This window comes from Mesoplodon bidens, assembly GCF_964165515.1.
Source record: "Mesoplodon bidens genome assembly, chromosome: 3".
Lineage (NCBI taxonomy): Eukaryota > Metazoa > Chordata > Mammalia > Artiodactyla > Ziphiidae > Mesoplodon > Mesoplodon bidens.
In genome coordinates this window covers 4,366,016-4,387,125 of record NC_138178.1, presented here as the reverse complement: position 1 = coordinate 4,387,125, position 21,110 = coordinate 4,366,016, and the positions used below count along the sequence as shown (strand labels likewise).

Here is a 21,110-nt window from a genome sequence, read left to right as displayed (position 1 = left end):
CATACTGATTCAGAGTATATTCATTAAGACAAAAAATAAGAAATTTACTTAATTCAAGACTGTCTATGTAAATTGGTACAGCCACTACGGAGAATAGTATGGAGGTTCCTTAAAAAACTAAAAATAGAGCTGCCATATGATCCAGCAATTCCACTCCCAGACATATATCTGGAGAAAACCATAATTCAAAAAGATACATGCACCACAATGTTCACTGCAGCACTATTTACAATAGCCAGGACATGGAAGCAACCTAAATGCCCATCAACAGATGACTGAATAAAGAAGATGTGGTACAAATATACAATGGAATATTAGCCAGTCATAAAAAAGAATGAAATAACGCCATTTGCAGCAACATGGATGGACCTAGAGATTGTCATACTGAGAGAAGTAAGTCAGACAAAGACAAATATCATATGATATCGCTTATATGTGGAATCTAAAAAAATGGCACAAATGAACTTATTTACAAAACAGAAATAGAGTCACAGATGTAGAAAACAAAAGTATGGTTACCAGGGGGTAAAGGGGGGAGGGATAAATTGGGAGACTGGGACTGACATAAGCACACTGCTGTATATAGGACAGATAACTAACAAGGACCTACTGGATAGCACAGGGAACTCTACTCAGTACTCTGTAATGGCCTGTGTGGGAAAAGAATCTAAAAACGCTTGGATAGACGTATATGTATACCTGATTCACTTTGCTGTACACCTGAAACTAACACAACATTGTAAATCAGCTATACTGCAAAAAAATTAAAAAAAAAAGATATTCTAGGAAAAAAAAGAAAAAACCCAGACATAACTTTAGTAATAATAACTAAAATAATGATACTAAATAACCTTTACTGAGGGCTTAGTATTTTCAAAGCAATCTTAGTCATTGATGGGTATGATTCCATTTAACCTTCTCAACGAACCCATGATGTTTTACAGCCCTTGAACTCTACACATAGCCCCAACCCCAGCATGAACTTTAAAGTTCATGAATTTATAGAGCATTACAGCTTACATTATCAACCATCCTTGTAGCAAAATAAACCTATAGCAAAGGTAATTTGTGAAAAGACAGCATATTATAGGAAGACTTTGAAGAGTAATTTTCAAGTAAAAACCGAATGGAAATAATCACCATTCCCTCCAAACCTGCTACAGAACTGAAGAAATTATGGATTACTCATCCTACTTGCTCATTTGTGTTCTGACTCATTTGCCATTTAACATCATGTTAAAGGAAGGTAACAACACAAAAGTTAACCCAAGCTTATCGAAGTGTGAAGGACAGAATTAACTGCAACAAATTTTAAAGAAGCTTATGTGAATTGGCTCTATTTAAAAATCCTTATTTGTTGAGGCTAGAGTTTATCCTTACACCAGAATACTGAAGAAGCAGAAATAATTCTATCTCCTATAACACGGTTTCTGATGTGCCACTTTAAAGCTCTCTGCTTTGGTGGGTGTTTAGTGGGGGCAGGGGAGGGGAGATTGTTCATATATAGTTCCAATTTTTACTTTTGAAAAAAGCTTAGCAACCATTTTTGAGAAGATATTAAAATACAAATGAAAGAATTTTGACCATTTGAATGTGCAAACTATCATGTAAAAAAGAGTAGTTTGGGGAGGATTTTTTACTAGGTTACAGGTTAAGTGAAGAGATGTATAATATACCTGAGGTAATAAAATCAATTTTTTTAAAGTTTGCTTTGGAATTGCTATGAGACACCCAAAATAGGCCTATCCAGGATTAAGTAATCTTTAAAAATTGCCTTTGGAAAACCAATGTTCCATATGCTGTACTAACGCAAGCATTCCATGTTAAGGGCTTCAACCATTAACCAAACATGCCATGGTAGGAACAAGACAGATTTCTGAATTCTCTGACAGCCCATCAGATATCCTTCATAAGGTTCAATCTGTTCTTTTTTGACAGAGTTTTGGTTCCCTTGTTTATTTTGGTTTTACTGTCACAAAGGTTCATGAATAATAATGAATACTTCTAAAGTGCTATATAAATTATATGCATCTGCGTTTACAAGCTCCCCCCTTAGAAAATTTTCTGTTAAAATAGCACATGGTTTGTTAAGACAATAAAATAATGTACTAGCCAAAACATTTATAAGTTGTTCTGTTATTGTCCCCCCAGTTCATAGTTATTAAGGTAAAGAGTAGACACGTGGCCACGTGAGGTAATCGCATGTGAGATCTGCTTTTGTATATTCAGAAAAGATTCAAAGGCTTTTTCTCTTTCTATTTGGATGGTCTGAAGGATGGGCTAATTCACTCGTTCACAAACTAAGCTGTATGTATGATGGTTGTGTGGTAGACACAATGCTAGAAACAAAGAAGCAGGGAGACAGGGTGGTGGGAGTAGAGATTTCAAGGCTCAAGGGCATAAGAGTTTGGGGAGGAAGAGGGAGAATGGGAAAGGCCCTCCATGGGCCCAGCAGAGAGAACTCAAACTCCATAGAAAGTTTTGTCCACACCAGAGGGACTTGGCACGAGTGGTGTTTTTGTTTTGTTTTTTAAATGAATCTATTGGCAGTGCTCAGATGTGAGTGGAGAGTGGAAGGGGCCTCCGGACCAGCACGCTGCAGAGGTTTCCAGATGGAAAGTGAGAAAGCCAGATTTGGTGTTGTTGACTAGGATGACGACAGTGAGGAGAGAAAACCAGAATTGCTTTGGAAGATATTTGTTAAGGAAATATTAATGTCATTTCCTATCTGGTCGGATGGAAGGATAAAGAGAAGAAAGGTAATGTGCAGGGTTCCAGCTGAAGCCATTAGAATAGTATTTCCATTGTGGAGAAGGAAATCAAGAGATTTGGCAACAAGCTAGATTTTAGCTTGTATTCACATATATATTTTAGATATATTCAAGCTTCTTGGTTTTATTTTATTTTTTGTTTGTTTTGTTTTTTATTGAAGTATAGTTGCTGTAGAATATTATAGAAGTTACAAGTGTACAATATAGTGAGTCACAATTTTTAGAGGTTATACTCCATTTATAGTTATTATAAACTATTAGCTCTATTCCTATGTTGTCCAATATAACCTTGTAGCTTATTTTATCCCTAATAGTTTGTACTTCTCAGTCTCCTACCCCTATAATGCCCCTCCCCCTTCCCTCTCCCCACTGGTAACCACTAGTTCGTTCTCTATATCCGTGAGTCTTCTTCCTTTTTGTTATATTCACTAGTCTTTTACATTTTTAGATTCCATATATAAGTGATATTGTACAGTATTTGTCTTTCTCTGACTTATTTCACTTAGCATAATACCCTCCAAGTCCATCCATGTTGCTGCAAATGGCATTATCTCATTTTTTTATGGCTGAGTAGTATTCCATTGTATGTATATACTGCATCTTCTTTATCCATTCATCTGGCGATGGACCCTTGGGTTGCTTCCATATCTTGACAATTGTAAACAATGCCACAGTGAACACTGGGGTACATGTATCTTTTCAAATTAGTGTTTTTGTTTTTTTCAGATATATGCCCAGGAGTGGAATTGCTGGGTCATATGGTAGCTCTCTTTTTAGTTTTTTGAGTAATCTCCACACTATTTTCCACAGTGGCTGCACTAATCTACGTTCCCATCAGAGCTAGATTTGTTCATCAGCAAGAAGATACAGATGTGATATTTTGTGTTCTGAATCTAGAGCTCCCATGATAACATTTTAATTAAAATGAATGTTATCTCTTCACAATTACTTGGTGTCTGGCTTAGTGGTATAGCTTTGGGGTGGGAAAAATATTAGCGTATCAGATCTCTACTTTTTTTTTTTTTCTTTTTTTTTTTTTTTTTTTTGCGGTATGCGGGCCTCTCACTGTTGTGGCCTCTCCCGTTGCGGAGCACAGGCTCCGGATGCGCAGGCCCAGCGGCCATGGCTCACGGGCCCAGCCGCTCCGCGGCATATGGGATCCTCCCAGACCGGGGCACGAACCCGTATCCCCTGCATCGGCAGGCGGACTCTCAACCACTGCGCCACCAGGGAGGCCCAGATCTCTACTTTTTATGAATGTCTTTGTTTCCTCTTTTTCTTCTGGATTGTGTGAGTGTGTGAGAGAGAGAGAGATTTGGGCCGTCACATTCATCACTGGGCACAAAGCAAGAGGCAGTGCCCTTATCCTGCAAACAACTGGCAAACAGGACTCAGAATCACTGCGTAAAGAACGCAGCATTTGAAGGTGTCACAGCTGCCAGCTAATGCTTTCAGAAAAGACATTGAAGGAAATAATTGTAACAGAATTATTTTATTTTATTTTATTTTTTTGTGGTACGCGGGCCTCTCACTGCTGTGGCCTCTCCCGTTGCGGAGCACAGGCTCCGGACGCGCAGGCTCAGCGGCCATGGCTCACGGGCCCAGCCGCTCCGCGGCATGTGGGATCTTCCCGGACCGGGGCACGAACCCGTGTCCCCCGCATTGGCAGGCGGACTCTCAACCACTGCGCCACCAGGGAGGCCCTAACAGAATTATTAATAAGACCTTTCGACTGTGTATTTCTTTCACACCTGCTGCCCCATCACTGTCGCTGCATATAAGTGAAAGTTAACCAAACCTTGGGGAATACCCCTCATTCTCTCTCTGCCAATAAGAAAGCATAAGAGAAGAAGGATTACTATTTATGGACTGGTTTCCATGTGTCAAACTCTCTATGCTTTTTCGTACATTTAGTCCCTACAGCTTCAGAAAGTAGAGATTATTTTTCCTAATTTTCTGACAAGAAGCCTGATCTTCAGAGGGGACAAAGGATTTCTCCAAAACCCCTCAGATCAGGACGGTGTTTGTGGGTATTCAAACCAAGGCCAGTGCAACACTTTAGCCAGTGCCCTGGAGCATTAATCCATTTTGAAAATTGTAGAGCTTTATTTACAATAGAGGACTCGGACTACATGGCCTGTTTAGAGCCAGGCTCATTTCATAATGAGGTTCATTAAATCTGCCTTGACCTGACAAGGTTTCAGCAAGTCATTCTGTTTCCTGCCTCCTTCCCTCCCTCCCTCCTCCCCTCCTTTTGAGTCATTATCTTTATTTCATAGGTTAAAATACATGTACACTGCCAGATGGCGGTAAAATCTCCCCATGTTGAATTACTATTTGTTTATCCATTTTACAGTCAGATGATTCCAAGACAAAACTCTAATACCAATAGTAGAAATGATTATATTGCAATCAATATACATACGTACATACATCTATATATACACACAGTATACACATACATACATATCTATAATCATTACTTGCCACCATTATCTGTTTAGCCTTGGGTGAGATTTTTCAACCTCCTAAAAGTCTCTTCCTCTTTATAAAGTGGGATAATAATGGAACCCACCTCACAGAACTGTTGTGAGGATGAAATTAAATAATGTGTGAAGCTTTTGCATGGTCGCTGGTACGTAGTAAGCATGTAGTATAATGTAAAAAGTTCAAATTGTGCATACATTTCATTGAAGTATTGTATTTCTGTTGCCTAGGGTTTAACTTGCCTACTCCCTTTTCTACAAGATTACCTCTAGTAACCCACATCTAGCCTGGCCTTCCTCTTGCTGGGGTACTTATGCTGGAGCCAAGTAAACGACCCCTCCCATATTGTTATCTGGCCTTAATGTGTGCGGTCAAAGCACACTTGTGTTCTCTCTACATGGGTCTGTGCTTAAGCCTATTCGCTTCCATTTATAAAACCCTCTGAGATCTTTTAGGATGAAAGAATGGCATTTTGTGTCTGTTTCATGTCTATGGTTTATGTGACAAAAGTACATCATTCCTCTCGAAGTGCTCAATGTGCAAAATGACAGCTCTTGGCCAAAATGTTGTTAGGCTTCAATTATTTGTAAAGTTCTTTGGAAGGCTTAGATGTAGTGTACCCTCTTGGTAAAAAAAAAAAAAAAAAAAAAATACTGTTATTAGTACTCTAATTATAAAGCTCCTTTAGGTGCCTCTTCAAGTATGAGTGAGATATTTTCCTTAAATATGTTGAGGCAGAAGACAGATGGGCCCTCAGGGCAAATGGTTTGAGTTCATTCCTCGTGGACCGGCGCTCCAAGACGGAAATAACAGGACAATTGAGAGAGGACGCTGGTCCTGGCCCAGATAAAAGATAAGAGACCACATATTCCTCATTCTCAAAGTCGGGAGACCTCCCTGACTACACATGTGCAGAAAGGCTCCTTGGCGCTCAAAAGGGGAGTGACGCTAAGTGGCTAAGTCTACCCATAGGCCTCTTCGGTAGAATCCCTCTGGCTAAGAGATGCACGCACACGAAAATCCTGAGATACACCACATAAGGACTTTGAACCAGGCAAATCAAAGTGATTGGCCATTTTTCAAAGTTAAAAAATATATATATTGGCCAAAGGAAACCCAGAAGGAATGCCCCATAAAAGTGATTCAAACAGTTGCGCCCACGAGGGCGCAACTCTCTCTCTGAGCCCACCCGTGCATCTATCCACACGTACTGTACTTCTTTTTTCTCCTAATAAATACTTTACTTGTTTCACTACTTTCTATCTTTGCAGGAATTCTTCTTCTGCAAAGCCATAGGGCCGGGACCTTGTCACTGACCACTGGTCTAGTGGCTGGGATTCGGTGCTCTCACCACCACGACCTGACCTCAATCACTGGCCGGGAACCGAAACCCTGCTTCAAGCCGCTGCAGGCCGAGGCCACCCGAGTTCAATATGATTCAGAGAGCTTTCTGTTAAATTATAAACATAGGCCAGGTACACAAAGGCCACATACATTCGGTAATGGACTCTTAGATAAGATACCAAAAGCACAAGCAACTAAATGTAAAATAGATAATTTGGACTTGACCAAAATTTAACAATTTTGTGCATCAAAGGATACTATCAAGAAAATGAAAAGACAACTTCCTGAACGGGAGAAAATATTTAGCATCCAGAATACATAAAGGACTCTTACAAATCAACAACAAAAAGACAACTCAATTATAAATGAGAAAAGAACTTGCATAGACAGTTCTCCAAAGAAGATATAGAAATGGTCAAAACACACATGAAAAAATGCTAAATACCACTAGTCTTGAGGGAAATGCAAATCAACACCATAATGAACTACCACTTGACACCTATTAGGATAGCTATAATCAAAACAATGGGAAATTGTAAGTGTTGGTGTGGATGTGGAGAAATTTGAACCCTTTCACATTGCTTTTGGGAATGTAAAATGGTACAGCCACCGTGGAAAACACTTTGTGGTACCTCAAAATGTTAAACCTAGAAGTACCATTTCACCCAACAACCCACTCCAAAGTATGTACCCAAAAGAATTGAAAAGAGGTGTTCAAACAAAAACTTGTACAAAACTTGTACTATTCACAACAGCCCAAAAGTGAAAATAGCCCAAATGTCCATAATGGATAAATGGATAAACAAAATGTGATTTATACATGCAATGGACTATTATTCAACCATAAAAAGGAATACAGTTCTGAAACATGTTACAACATGGATGAACCTTCAAAATATTGTACTATGTGAAATGTCAGACACAAAGGGATAAATATTGTATGAATCCACTTATATGAAATATCTAGAATAGGTAAATTCAGGGAAATAGAAAGAAGATTAGGGGTTACCAAGGGCTGGGAGGAGGGAGAAAGGATAAATTATTATTTAATGGTACAGAGTTTCCATTTGGAGAAATGAAAACATTTTTCAAATAAATAGAGGTGATGTTACACAATATTGTGAATGTACTAAATACCACTGAATTGTGTACTTTAAAATGGTTAATTTTATCTTATAGGAATTTTACCTTAATAAAAAAGAGATCACTGAAGTACCAGATGATGTGCTATAGCCTAAAATAAGAAAGGGAGGTTCGCAAATATGTCACTAAATAGCATAGGGATTGCTGGAAAATTTCTGTTCTAAATATGTGTTAGAGATTTAGAAAATGGTAAGCGTTTGCTTCCGTATCCTTTTATAAAGACAAAAACCTGAAGCTAAGTGAAGACTAATCAGCTAAAAGCACTAGAATGGCAGTAACCGAAAGTACAAACATAAGAGAAAAATTAAGACTATGACTCTGACATCTTGAGTGGCATTTTACTGTGGATCTGCTTGCCAATAGAAATGTGGGAACAGTTAAAAATAGACACGATGAAGGAATCATAACAAATGGTAGGGACACATCTGTAATAAGATTGAGGTTGAATTCTAAAGAGAAGTTCTTTTCATTGTTTACACTAGTATTTCTTCCAGTCCTATTGAAATAAGGATTCATATTTTGCTTAATTTTACAAGAATTTTACTGGTTATTAACTAAATGTTTGGAGACAGACATTAAGTATCTGAGCCCAGAATTGGAAACGTATATCCTGCATCACTTACCTTTTCTTTTTTATTTATTTATGTTTTTTAAATTAATTTTTATTGGAGTATAGTTGCTTTACAATGTTCTGTTAGTTTCTACTGTACAGCGAAATGAATCAGCTACACATATACATATATCCCCTCTTTTTTGGGTATAGCACAGGGCACTCTACTGAACGCACTGTGGTGATTTAACTTTTCTGAGCCTCAGTTTTCTCAGCTATGAGATAGAGGTAACAATATCCTCTTCCACACGAGTGGGAAGCATCACAGTAGATCATTTATATAAAGGAGACTGCCTGGCACAGAGTAAACAGCTATCAAACATTTAAAAGAAGACCCTCTGTATCCTAAAGCCATCTCATTGTGATTTCTGTTTAATATTTGCTCCATGTTTTAGGTCTCTTTCAGGGAGAGGTGGAAGGAGGAGTTCCCCATGTTTTGAAAACGGGAGTTTTTTAAGGAAAAGTACCAGGGAGCTTTGAAAATAAACATGGGCCTTTTCTGTGGTTTAAGGAGTGGGCTACTCCATATAAAATTCTTCCTACCTTTAAAGATTCTCATCAAAGGGCATCTCCAACTAAGCACATTCCTATTGCTGTTTGTCATGAATATGGTTTTCTAATTGTTTAATCATCTAAGAAGATACAGTACTGAACATTGGGAATCCAAAAGTCGGACTCATATGTCACGCCGTATACAAAATTAACTCAAAATGAATCAAAGACCTCAAGGTATGACCTAAAACTGTAAAACTCTTCAATGAAAACAGAGGGGAAGAGTTTCATGCCATTAGGTTTGGCAACAGTCAATAAAAGAAAAAATAGATAAATTGGACTTCATCAAAGTTACAAACTTCTGTGCATCAAAGGATACTACCAACAGAGCGAAAAGGCAACCCATGGAATGGGAGGAAACAGTTGCAAAGCACATGTCTGGTAAGGTATTAAGATCTGGAATATATAAGGAACTCCTACAATTCACAACAACGACAACAAAACCCAAAAACCCGTTTAAAAATGGGCAAAGGACTTGAATAAACATTCCTCACAGAAGATAAGACAAACGGCCAACAAGCACATGAAAAGATTCTCAACATCACTAATCTGTTAGGGAAATACAAGTGAAAACCGCAGTGAGATACCACTTCACACCCGTTAGGATGGTATTAAAAAAAGAAAGAAAGAAAGAAAGAGAGAAAGGAAAAGGCAATAAAGAGTGCTTGTGAGGATGTGGAAAAATTGGAAGCTCTGTGCACTGTTGGTGAGAATGTAAATTGGTGCAGCCACTATGGAAAACAGTACAGCAGTTCCCCCTCAAAATTAAAAATGCAATTACTATATGATCCAGCAACCCCACTTCTGGGTATATACACAAAAGAACTAAAAGCAAGGACTCAAAGAGGTATCTGTACACCCATGTTCACAGCAGCATTATTCACAATAGCACAAGGTGAAAGCAAGCCAAGTGTCCATTGATGGATAAATGGATAAATGTAGTAGATACAAACAATGGAATATTATTCAGTGTTAAAAAAGAAGGAAATTCTGACCTGGTTGAGCCTTGAAGGTATTATGCTAAGTGAAATAAGCCAGTCACAAAAGGACAAATACTGTATAATTCCACTAATGTAAGCTACCTAGAGGAGTCAATTCATAGAGACAGAAAGTAGAATGGCCACTGCCAAGGAGTAGGGGGAGGGGAGAATAGGATGTTATTGTTTACTGAGTATGGAGTTTCAGTCTAGGAAGATGAAAAAAGTTCTGGAGATGGATAATGTTGATGGCTGCACAGCAGTGTGAATGTACTTAATGCCCCTGAACTGTACACTTAAAAATACTTAAAGTGATAAATTATATGCTCTATATATTTTACCACAATAAAAAAAAACACTTCATGTGTATACTAAGAGGTTCATCCCAATGGAAAAAGAAAATAACAGCAGTAATAGACTATAACTTAGAGTTCAATAATCTTTGCTTTTCTTAGGGGATCCAAGCAGGTAATCCACAATCCTCTCAGACAGCACTGTCTAGCAGAAATGTAATGCAAGCCACGTATGTAATGATAGAAGCAATTCAAGGTTTTGTTTTTGGTAATTGTATTTCAGAAGTAAAAAGATGCAGGTAAAATTGATTTTAATAGTTAATTTGAATTATTTTAATACCATAACATCTATTGTATTTAACACAACATACTCAACATAGATCATTTCAGCATAGAGTCAATATACAATTATTTATAAGATATTTTAGTCTTTTGGGGGTACATTGCTTTGGTTTAAAAAGGTTTAAAGGTGGCCCTAGTTCCCTTTCAAGGACTCACTAGACTGGGGGCTACTGAATTGGCTAGGACAGCTCTATAGCACTTTTCCCCTGGAGCAATTAGTCTGTTGAGGTGAGAAGTACCACCCCACACAGGTAGGCACATCTTAAATGGTGCTAATGGACCACTGTGGAGGGCACGTATTCCAAAGACCTTCCTCAGTTTGATAATATGACAAGCTAGGCATGTTACAACGAGCTACTCTATGCAGAGGTCCAGAGAGTACCTGTTTATGGACCTAGAAGAGAACCAGAGGAAGGAAAGCTTGGTTTGCTCTCTGAGGTGTGTTTATTTCTGGCCAGAAAGGCCAAGGGTGAGCCAGGAAAGAATGAAGGGAGGAGAGAAATATTGAAAGGAGTGATGTCGGGTGGGAGTGGTGAAAGAGCAGTGAACAAAGTGTTCATCTGTGTTCAAGAGAGAAATATGACTTTATCTCAGAACTTTTAAAAAATGTTTGCATTACCATATCCTAAGGCCAAATGAATTTTTTTCCTCAGCAGGAATGTTAGAGGTTGAAGATTATATTTACCAAGTGCAAAAGAGCTACCAGTAGGGCTTCCCTGGTGGCGCAGTGGTTGAGAGTCCGCCTGCCGGTGCAGGGGACATGGGTTCGTGCCCCGGTCCGGGAAGATCCCACATGCCGCGGAGCGGCTGGGCCCATCAGCCATGGCCGCTGAGCCTGCGCGTCCGGAGCCTGTGCTCCACGACGGGAGAGGCCACAACAGTGAGAGGCCCACGTACCACACACACACAAAAAAAAGAATGATCTAAACTTACACCTTAAGAAACTAGGAAAAAAAGAAGAGAAAAAAGTAAACCCAAAGCAATCAGAAGGAAGGAAATAATAAATATAAGAGAAGAAATTTTTTTTAAAAATAGAGAATATAAAAACAATTAAGAGGGCCTCCCTGGTGGCGCAGTGGTTGAGAGTCCGCCTGCCGATGCAGGGGATACGGGTTCGTGCCCCGGTCTGGGAGGATCCCGTATGCCGCGGAGCGGCTGGGCCCGTGAGCCATGGCCGCTGGGCCTGCGCATCCGGAGCCTGTGCTCCGCAACGGGAGAGGCCACAAGAGTGAGAGGCCCGCATACCGCAAAAAAGAAAGAAAAAAAAAAAAAAACAATTAAGAAAATCAATGAAACATAAAGCTGGCTTGTAGAAAAGATCAATAAAATTTAAAAACCCCTAGTCAGACTAATCAAGAGAAAAAGAAAGGATGCAGAACTTGTTAATATCAGGAACAAAAAAGAAGTGTCATTATAGACCCCACAAACATTCAAAGGGCAATGAGAAAATATGAATAACATCTTTATGCCAATAAAACTGATAACTAAAATGAAATGGACAAATTCTTTGAAAAACACCAACTATCAAAGTTTAAGAAGAAATAGAAAACCTGCATAGTCCCATATCAATTAAAGAAATTGAACTGATACTTAAAAGCTTTCCCACAAAGAAAACTCCTGACCCACTGGTGAATTCTTACAAATATTTATGAGAAAAGTATTACTAATTCTATAGAAACTCCTCCCAAAAATAGAACAGGGGGAAACACTTCCCAACACCTGCCCTCACTTTATGAAGCCAGCATTCTCATAATCTAAAAATCAAGTTAAGATAAATTATACCTTAAGAAAGTTAATTTAATTTAATTTTTTTAAATGGAAGTATAGTTGATTTATCATGCTGTGGTAGTTTCAGGTGTACAGCAAAGTGATTCAGATACATATATGTGTGTGTGTATATACATATATATATATATATATTCTTTCACAGATTCTTTTCCCATATGGGTTATTATAAAATATTGAGTAGATTTCCCTGTGCTATACAGTGGGTCCTTGTTCTTTATCTATTTTACATATAGTAAGTAGTGTGTATATGTCAATCGCAAATTCCTGATATATCCCTTCCCCCCCCACCTTTTTACCTTCCCTTTGGTAACCATAAGTTTGTTTTTCTATGTCTGTGAGTCTATTTCTGTTTTGTAAATAAGTTCATTTGTATCATTTTTTTTAGATTCCACACATAAGTGGTATCATATAATATTTTTCTCTGACTTACTTCACTTAGTATGATGATCTCTTGGTCTATCCATGTTGCTGCAAATGGCATTATTTCATTCAAGAAAGTTAATTTAAAAAGAAACAAAATGTTTTGAGTAATGAAATGGTTACTAGGTTTGGTTAGGTTTGGTAGGATTTATCTTAAGAAAAACCCTAAAGTAAGAGAAGCTTAAGCAGTATAAATGCTTCTCTTTGCCTCACTTAAAAGAAGTCTGAAAGTAGGCAATCCAGAGCTGGTGTGGTGTTTTTATGGTACCATCAATGGCCCCGGTGCTTTTTTTATGCTCACTCAACCTCAACAAATGGCTTTCCTATGGCCTCCCTGTCTAAAACGTCCACTCATGGTTTAACCAATATGTCCATAATCTGGTCAGCAGGAAAAGAAAGGAAATCAAAGCACTTCTCTCCCTTTTATAGGTACATCCCAGAAATTCTTCACCCACTCTGCTTACGGTCAACAGAATGAAGCCCCATAGTTGCATGTAGCTGCTAGAGAGACTAGGAAGTACTGTATATAGTCTTTTACTCTAGGTGCGAATGTGTCCAGCTAAAAACAGGGGTTCCATAAAAAGGAGGTATGGGCAACTAGCAATCTCAGCTACAAATAAGCTGACTACTGTGAATGCATAAATTCAGATGCTTTTCTTGATAGAGCAGGTCTCATTTTCTATAGTCCTATGACACATGAACATACGTGTGTGTGCCTCCCATAAAGAAGTGAAGACGGTTTGAAAAGAAAAGGCAGGAGAGGCCAAAGGCTTTGCTTAGAAATGAGGCATTCTTATCAAAAGAATGGGGCCATAGGAGAGCAAAAGTGTCAATTAGATATTTTTCATTATCATTATCTGCCTGCCCCCCCATCTCCCAACCCTATTTTCCAGCTGTACTGAATTTCTTCACCTTCCATCTTTGTATTTTCGATTCTTTTTGCCTGGAATATTTTCCCCTGATCTTTTCAAGTTCTTCCCAAATTATTTTTCACTCATATTCATCATACCTTATCCATATGTTGCCTAATCTACTGTGTATTCAATAAGTACCAAAGCCATACCGTGTTCAATGCCAGTATCTCTATGGCCCTGGATTATAGTGCACGCACGCATGCGCGCACACACACACACACACACACACACACACACAATGACTTGGATTAATATCATTTCTGCTATTCACAGCAGGCCTAATTCTAGCAAGTACATGAATGTAGTCATCACAGCGTGCAAGCAACAGAAATATGTAAATCTGTTCCTCCAACCAGAAATGCAGCCTTAACCTGGGGGGCAGAACTCTTTGAAGCCTACCAGACAGGCAACCGTGTTGAACTCCAAACAGGTCTTAGAGTTGGGCACATGTTTAAGTCCTGCCACTCATCAGCTATTCAGGCTTGGTTAAGTCAGTCTTTGCTAGCTCTTCGTCAAAATTCACTCTCTTTGGGCTTCCCTGGTGGCGCAGTGGTCGAGAGTCTGCCTGCCGATGCAGGGGACATGGGTTCGTGCCCCGGTCTGGGAAGATCCCACATGCCGCGGAGCGGCTGGGCCCGTGAGCCATGGCTGCTGAGCCTGCGCGTCTGGAGCCTGTGCTCCGCAACGGGAGAGGCCACAACAGTGAGAAGCCCGCGTACAGCAAAAAAAAAAAAAAAAAAAAATTCTCTCTTTTTCTTCTTAATGTACCTGACTGGACTATGGTTCTCAGCTTGGCTTGTAGGCTTTTCATGGGATAGAGTTTTAGCCAGTAAAACATAATAAGTAGGAGAGATTTATACCACTTCCAAGCTTGGCCAATAAAAAATTTGCAAGCTCCACCATCTTCCACAATGTACGTTCCATGGCCACATTTTCAAAACAGTGGATCGTAACTCAGGACTTGGTTCCTAAATGTCAGCATGAAGCAGAAGCTTCTTCTGATGGTGAAGAGCTACCCAACATCAAAGGAATGCATTTCTCGTCCCCTAATCCACTAAATACCTTGGGCTTATTTGTTACCGCAATGTGACCTGTCCTAATACCTACTTCATAGATGAGATGATATATATAAAACCTTAGCACAGAGCCTTGCACCTTGTATGTAAACCAAAGTACCAGTTGTTATAGTTATGATTTGGATGAGAAATCAGTCAAATCATAAATGAATGTGCTTTAGAAACTAAAACGTGCTATACGGTACTGGATATTCCAGACCTCTGTCTCCTGGGTAATTCTAAGAACTCATGAAATCTTATTACTTCTGTGAAGCCTTTACTTTGGAAGTGAAGTTAAGCTTTCCTTGACCACTTCAGTATCTCAGTTGTATACACTGAGGTTCACTATACACATGCACACACACAACCCTCTTACATGGGACGTGCTTGCATGTTTATATACTTTTCCCCCCACATCTTTATTGGAGGATAATTGCTTTACAATGTTGTTACAATGTTAGTTTCTGTTGTACAATAAAGTGAGTCAGTTATATGTATACCTGTATCCCCATACCTCCTCCCTCTTGCGTCTCCCTCCCACCCTCCCTCTCCCACCCCTCTAGGTAGTCACAGAGCGGGGAGCAGATCTCCCTGTGCTAGGCAGCAGCTTCCCACTAGCCATCCATTTTACATTTGGTAGTGTATATATGTCCATGCTACTTTATATACTTTTAAATAACCATCTGTAATTCAGGGAATTCATTTTATAGCATACATTTCCAAAACGCAAATGTATAACTTAGTGGAATTATCATAGCAAGTTAGGCCAGTGGCTGATACAGGTATATCCTTATGAAAATGCTGTTAATAATGGTGGAGATCCAGAACCGTGAATGAGGTGAAAAATGATTTACTAAGTAAGATAAGAAACCACACTGGTGTATATCTGTCCTAAAGAACTCTTACTCCAAGGTCTTAAATACAATCACAAATCTACAAATCTACAAGCAAGAGAGGAGAAGTAAAGTAATTATAATCACTGGTTCTTCTACTTACAGGGGAAAAAAACACCCCAACTCTTTTAAACTTCTGGCTTCCTTGGCCAAAGTTTCTTACCAGCCTCTGTCTTCATTTTAGAGCATTAATAATGCCCAGAATGTGCCTGTCCATTACGAAGACTAATGAGCATACCCGCGTTCACATACAGCTTGAACAAATTAGTCATCTGCATTTAAATGCCTTGGCTGATGATTGTACATCCATTATCACTGGGGTGCATCTGCATACCTTTTAACATTGAAAAGAATTAGGCTTTCCATATCAAATTTTAGCTTTTATCTGTGGCTTTTAAGTACTGCCCAAGCCAAGGTAGGTTACAAACAAAACTGACCATAATAGAAAACATCCACCGTAAGTTTCCCAAGCATTTATCCCTCTGTATTTATTCTGACTTTGTTCCCTTTTTCAGGTAGGGGTAGCACTGTGTTACTTTTTACTTGAAAACTTTTACAAGTCAGACTAGAGTCTGAATGGGTACATTGTATTGTGTTACTGCTCAATGCAGGCTAACTAAATGAGCGCAGGTTTTTAAGGAAAGAATTAAAGAATTAATATAATCCTTTCAGGGGAGTCGTGATTAGGTAAATGTCTTTGTTAAAACTTGCAAAGTTATATGCTATGTTTTAAGGCATGTGAAGACAGATCATTCAGTCATTCACTCATTCATTTGTGCAACAGGAGTTTTCAGGCTCCAACTAAGTGCCAGACACCATGCTGGATGGGGGATGATAAAATGAGTAAGACCCAATCAGCTATCCCCAAGGAACTCTGTCTAGTGGCAGAGAGAAACATAAAAACAAAGACTTGAGTATCAAAAATTAATGAAATGAATAAAATACACTCTATCACATTTGAACCTTTAATTCAAACTTGGCTTGGCTATAAGTATAAGCATTATTTTAAATGATTTTCAAGGTTGTTTTGCTGTTTTGTGGTCTCTGTAAAAAAAATCTGATGAAAGATAAAATTTAACTTCCCAAATGGTCGTAATTGAATGCACAGATATTTGAGTATACTATAAGAAATCAAACATGTCATGGGGAAACACTGTTTCATCAAACCTGGCATTTTTTAAAACAGTGTTAGAATTCATCTGTCATTCATTCATTCAAGAATGTATTAATTGGTTTCTAAGTGCTTACTAACTAGACTTTAAGCTCCAAGATTTCTGGGTTTTGTTGTCTGTGCTCATCCAGTGGCAACAGTGGAAGCTTGATATATGTTTGATTGAACGGATATTGAAAGAATTCAGGGGGAACGGGCCAGATTCTGAATGTGCCCTGGTGAATAACCATGGCTCCTGTCCACACAGAGCTCACACTCTAATCTAGAACCAGATTTAATGTTATCCCTAGTCTTTAATGCTCTTGAGAGATTTAAACTCTCTTAAGAAAACTGAACAGTTTCATTAACTGACCTAGAAGAGTGATGCCATCGGCAAATCGTGAAACTAAAATAATAACTCCAAAACTTTAAATACAATGTCTTTTCCACTTTTGTATGTACATACATGCATATATATGTATATACATATATATATATATATATATATGTATATATACACACACATGCAAAAGCACTGCTGATTGCTTTTTTTTTTTTTTAACAAATCTTAGCCAGGGTTTTGGGAAGGCTATTAGCCATGGCTATGAAGCAGAGGGTGCCCCCTTACCTGGCTGGCTGGCCACCCACCCACATTCTAAACAACAGCTTCCCAGCTCCCCTGTCTGTTGCTTTTCAAAATGTGACTTTATTATTATCGTCGTTGTTGTTAACCAATTTTTCACTGTTTCTGTTTAACACTCAGTCAGGTTTTCCCCCCTATTTTGGAAATATGTATGTATGTATCTATGTATGTATTTTTCTTCCATTTTTATTGCGATTTAACTGAAGTACAACACTGCATAAGTTTAAGGTGTACAGCATAATGATGCGACTTACATACACCATGATTATCACAATAAGTTTAGTGAACATCCATCATCTCGTATAGATACAAAATTTAAAAAACAGGTAAAAATTTTCCTTGTGATGAGAACTCTTAGGATTTACCCTCCCGACAACTTTCGTATATAACAACAGACAGCAGTGTTCATTACATTTATCACGTTGTACATTACATCCCTAGTACTTAGATATCTTACAACTGGGAGTTTTCACCTTTGACTGCCTTCAGCTAACCCTCTGGTAACCACACATCTAGTCTCTTATTCTGTGAGTTTGTTTTTGAACCTTCAGTCACACTTAAATAAAAATGACAGTTTTAACCCCGAAGATTAAGCAAATCAATGACATTTTGGATATGCCTAACCAACACCTGATCTTTAGGCCTGACTCAAATCACTGTATGATGGAGGTGGATGCGTTTATCTTTGAGAAAAACAAGGACTGTATCCCATAATAATTTAATACACCATGGCAAAATATAAAAGGCAGCTGAAGCCTATAGTAGTAAATTTCCGAATGTATATCTCAGTATCCAGAACTGTCTACATTCAGTTGTTACAAAACCACACCGATGCCGGGAAAACTTGTTCTACATAAAGTTCCACTGTAGTAAAAGTTGTTGAAATACGAGCTACCCTGTAATACAAAAAATACGTCTTATTAGGAATAGCTGAACGTTATGCCGTAAAGGAAACATTCTTGCTACGGCTGCTACTCTCTTATCAAGAGTTCAGAATCCTAGGGAAATGCTTACACGTCCAAAATGGGATATTAAGACTTCTCAACTCTACAGAAAGAGGGAAGAAGCAGTTGGCAAAGATGAAGACAACCCGGAGCCATAAAGGGAAAACTTCGGATTTGGAAGTGGGTCGATTTGGACCCAGGAGCCCAGGCCAGCTGCAGATTCGGGCGGGGCCGCAATCCTCGGGTCGCCGGCGGCGTTTCTGTGCTGGCCCCTCGTCACTGCCGCCGTCCAGGAGCTCCAGCGGTCGATGGGGATGGGAGGTCTTCAGTAGACACTTGCTCCCCGGGGCCGCGCGAGGCCTTGACAGATTTCGGGCGTGCAGGGGCGGAGCGCAGCCTCCCGGGTCTCCGAGGCGAGAGACCTGTTCCCGCCCGCGGGCTCGTGGGGCGCGGAGGGGCTGGAGCTCGGCCGCCGGAGAAAGGAAGCCCCCGGGCGCGAGACCTGGCTTTCGCGGCTTTGAAAACTTTCCAGCGCGCGTGCCACGGCGACGCGCAGCGGCTGCGCCGGGGCCCCGGCGGCCCGCGCCTCCCGCGGGCAACTTTTCGGCCTTTCGGTGGCCTGTCACTCTCGCCGGCCGACGCGCCTCCCCCTGGGCTCGCGCGGCCGGAGCGCCCTCCCTCTCGGCGAGGACCTGCCCCGGCGCCGCTGGCTCCAGTGCCCGCTCGGCGCTCGCCCTGCCCGCGCCCCCCGCCGCCCGGCTGCCCCGCGCCTCGCTCGCAACCTGGCCCGGCCGCGCCCCGCGCCCTGAGCGCCGCGAGCCCCGGGCGGCCCCTGCAGCGGGGGGCGGGGAACGGAGGAGGGGACCCGCCGCCGGGGGCCGGCTGCTGGCTCCCGGCCGACCGTTCGCCAATGGTCCAGAGCGACCTGTCCAAGTCGCCTCCCACAGCGGCGGCGGCGGTGGCGCAAGAGATCCCGATGGACCTGCCGGAGAACGCGGCTCCCGCGGGGGCGCTCGGAGCGGCCGCACAGGTAGCGAGAGCGCCGCGCCCGCCCCTTTCTTTGTGAGCCACCCGGGCGCCGAGCTCCGTCTCTCCCGGCGCCGCCTCTGCCCGGATCCCTCGCCCGGCCGCTCGCTCCGGCCTGGGTCTCCCGCTCCGCCGCCTCCTCCTCCTCCCGCGCGTGGCCACCCCCTTCTCCCCTGCGGGCGCCGGCGCCCCTGCCCCTCTCCGCCTCACCGCCCCCCTCCCCCCCGCCCCGGGCTCTTCTCCGGCTTCCATTTTCCTCGGCTTCCCCGAAGCCCGAGGGAGGGAAGGGGCGGGGGAGACCTCGGGGTCCTCGGAGGCTGCCGCGGCCAGCCCTCGTCGCCCCTTCCCGGGAGAGGCACATGGAGAGCCATGGAGCAGGCGAGCGGACTGGACCTGCTCAAGATCGTGAGTGCGGGGCGGGGGCCGGGAGGGGCTCGGCTTCCGCAGCTCCGCTCCGACGCCGACCCCGCCGGACCGGCTCTGAGCCGGGGTGGGAGTGGGGGGCGTGGGAGGGGACGCTCCGCCCCTGCCTCCCCCGTGACCCGCCTCGGCACCTGGGCGTTGCGCCGCGCGGCCGGCTCCGCTCCCCTCGTGCCCCTGACCAAGGCTTGCCTGGACCCCTCGGCCCCTGCCGAAGAGAGCGCGGTGGGGACGCGAAAGTTTTTATTTTTCCCTTGGCCCTGAAATGTGAGCCGTCTCGGGGAGCTCCGGGACCACCTTCCCCTCCGACGAGTATTAGCGGTTTCTGGGGAGATTCCGGTTTGCTGCTCGTCGTGAAATAGGAGATGTCAGTTGCAGGCGCTGGGCACGGATAAGGTGGCTTTTACGGAAGGCTTTGGCAGGTACTGTTTGGATTACAGACGCCTCCAGTCCTCAGTGGTAAGGAGTCTCTCAACTTCTATCGTAGCAGGGAAACGACTTGAGACTCCTAACGGTGGGCTGCTTGGCGAGCCGCGGTGAAAAGGTCACGGTTACCTTTCAGGCATCACTTTTTGGAGAAGTGTGTCTTCTTTGCTTAGTGATATTGCCTTGTTGATTTCAAGCCTCCGTTTGCTAGACTGGAAATTGTAGAAAGATTAAGTAGCTTTATGTTTATGTAAAATTTCTAAATACATAATTTATATATTTGTATATGCTCGAGAGAGCGTGTTAGTCTTATTTACTGTAGTTGAGGGGGCAGGAGTGGGTCACAGTGATGATAAAATGTTTTGCTGCTTTGTTGTTTTGATAGGTGGTAGAAATTGACTGCTTTAGCTATTTTCATACTGTTAGTAATGTTGGTTCTGATGGCATGATCTTGGAGCTTTGTTGACCTTCCTTTTACCACTGGGAGTTAAGAGTGCAGACTTAAAACACATCATTCATTTTGGTTTGAGATGGAGGAAACATGTAGAAGGCAATCACTTGAATCATCAGAAATCCATGTCTTTCATACAGGAATTCCTTTCTTTCCTAGAGGTAAAACAGCTAGATTTTAGTCAGCCTCGGGCTGTTGTGCACAAGCCCAGTGGGGGCATGTAACTAACCACCTACATTTTCATCTAGCCTCTGCCAGAGGACATGAATTCTTACCAACCCCTGTCACGTTTGTTCTAGATTCCTGATTTTATCTAGATACTCACCAGGTTAGATGAGAGAGAGAGAAGTGTACTCAGGGGCCTCTGTTATTCTAGGATGAAGGTCTTGAATACTGATAGAGGAAAGGACTTTTAAACCCTCTTTTCTCTTTGATCTTCCTTCAAGGGTTTTTTGGGGTTT

The 21,110-nt window shown here is 41.6% G+C and overlaps 1 protein-coding gene across 1 annotated transcript in view; it reads left to right on the top strand.

The window, feature by feature from the left end:
- Nucleotides 1-19,236: 19,236 nt before the first annotated feature.
- CACNB2 (calcium voltage-gated channel auxiliary subunit beta 2) overlaps nucleotides 19,237-21,110 on the top strand; it is a gene marked incomplete at its 5' end in the record, with an annotated part of 402,223 nt that continues 400,349 nt past the window's right edge. The window contains one exon of the mRNA XM_081229496.1: nucleotides 19,237-19,356. Within this exon, the coding sequence (XP_081085622.1) occupies nucleotides 19,237-19,356 (120 nt within the window). The remainder of the gene's footprint in view (nucleotides 19,357-21,110) is intronic.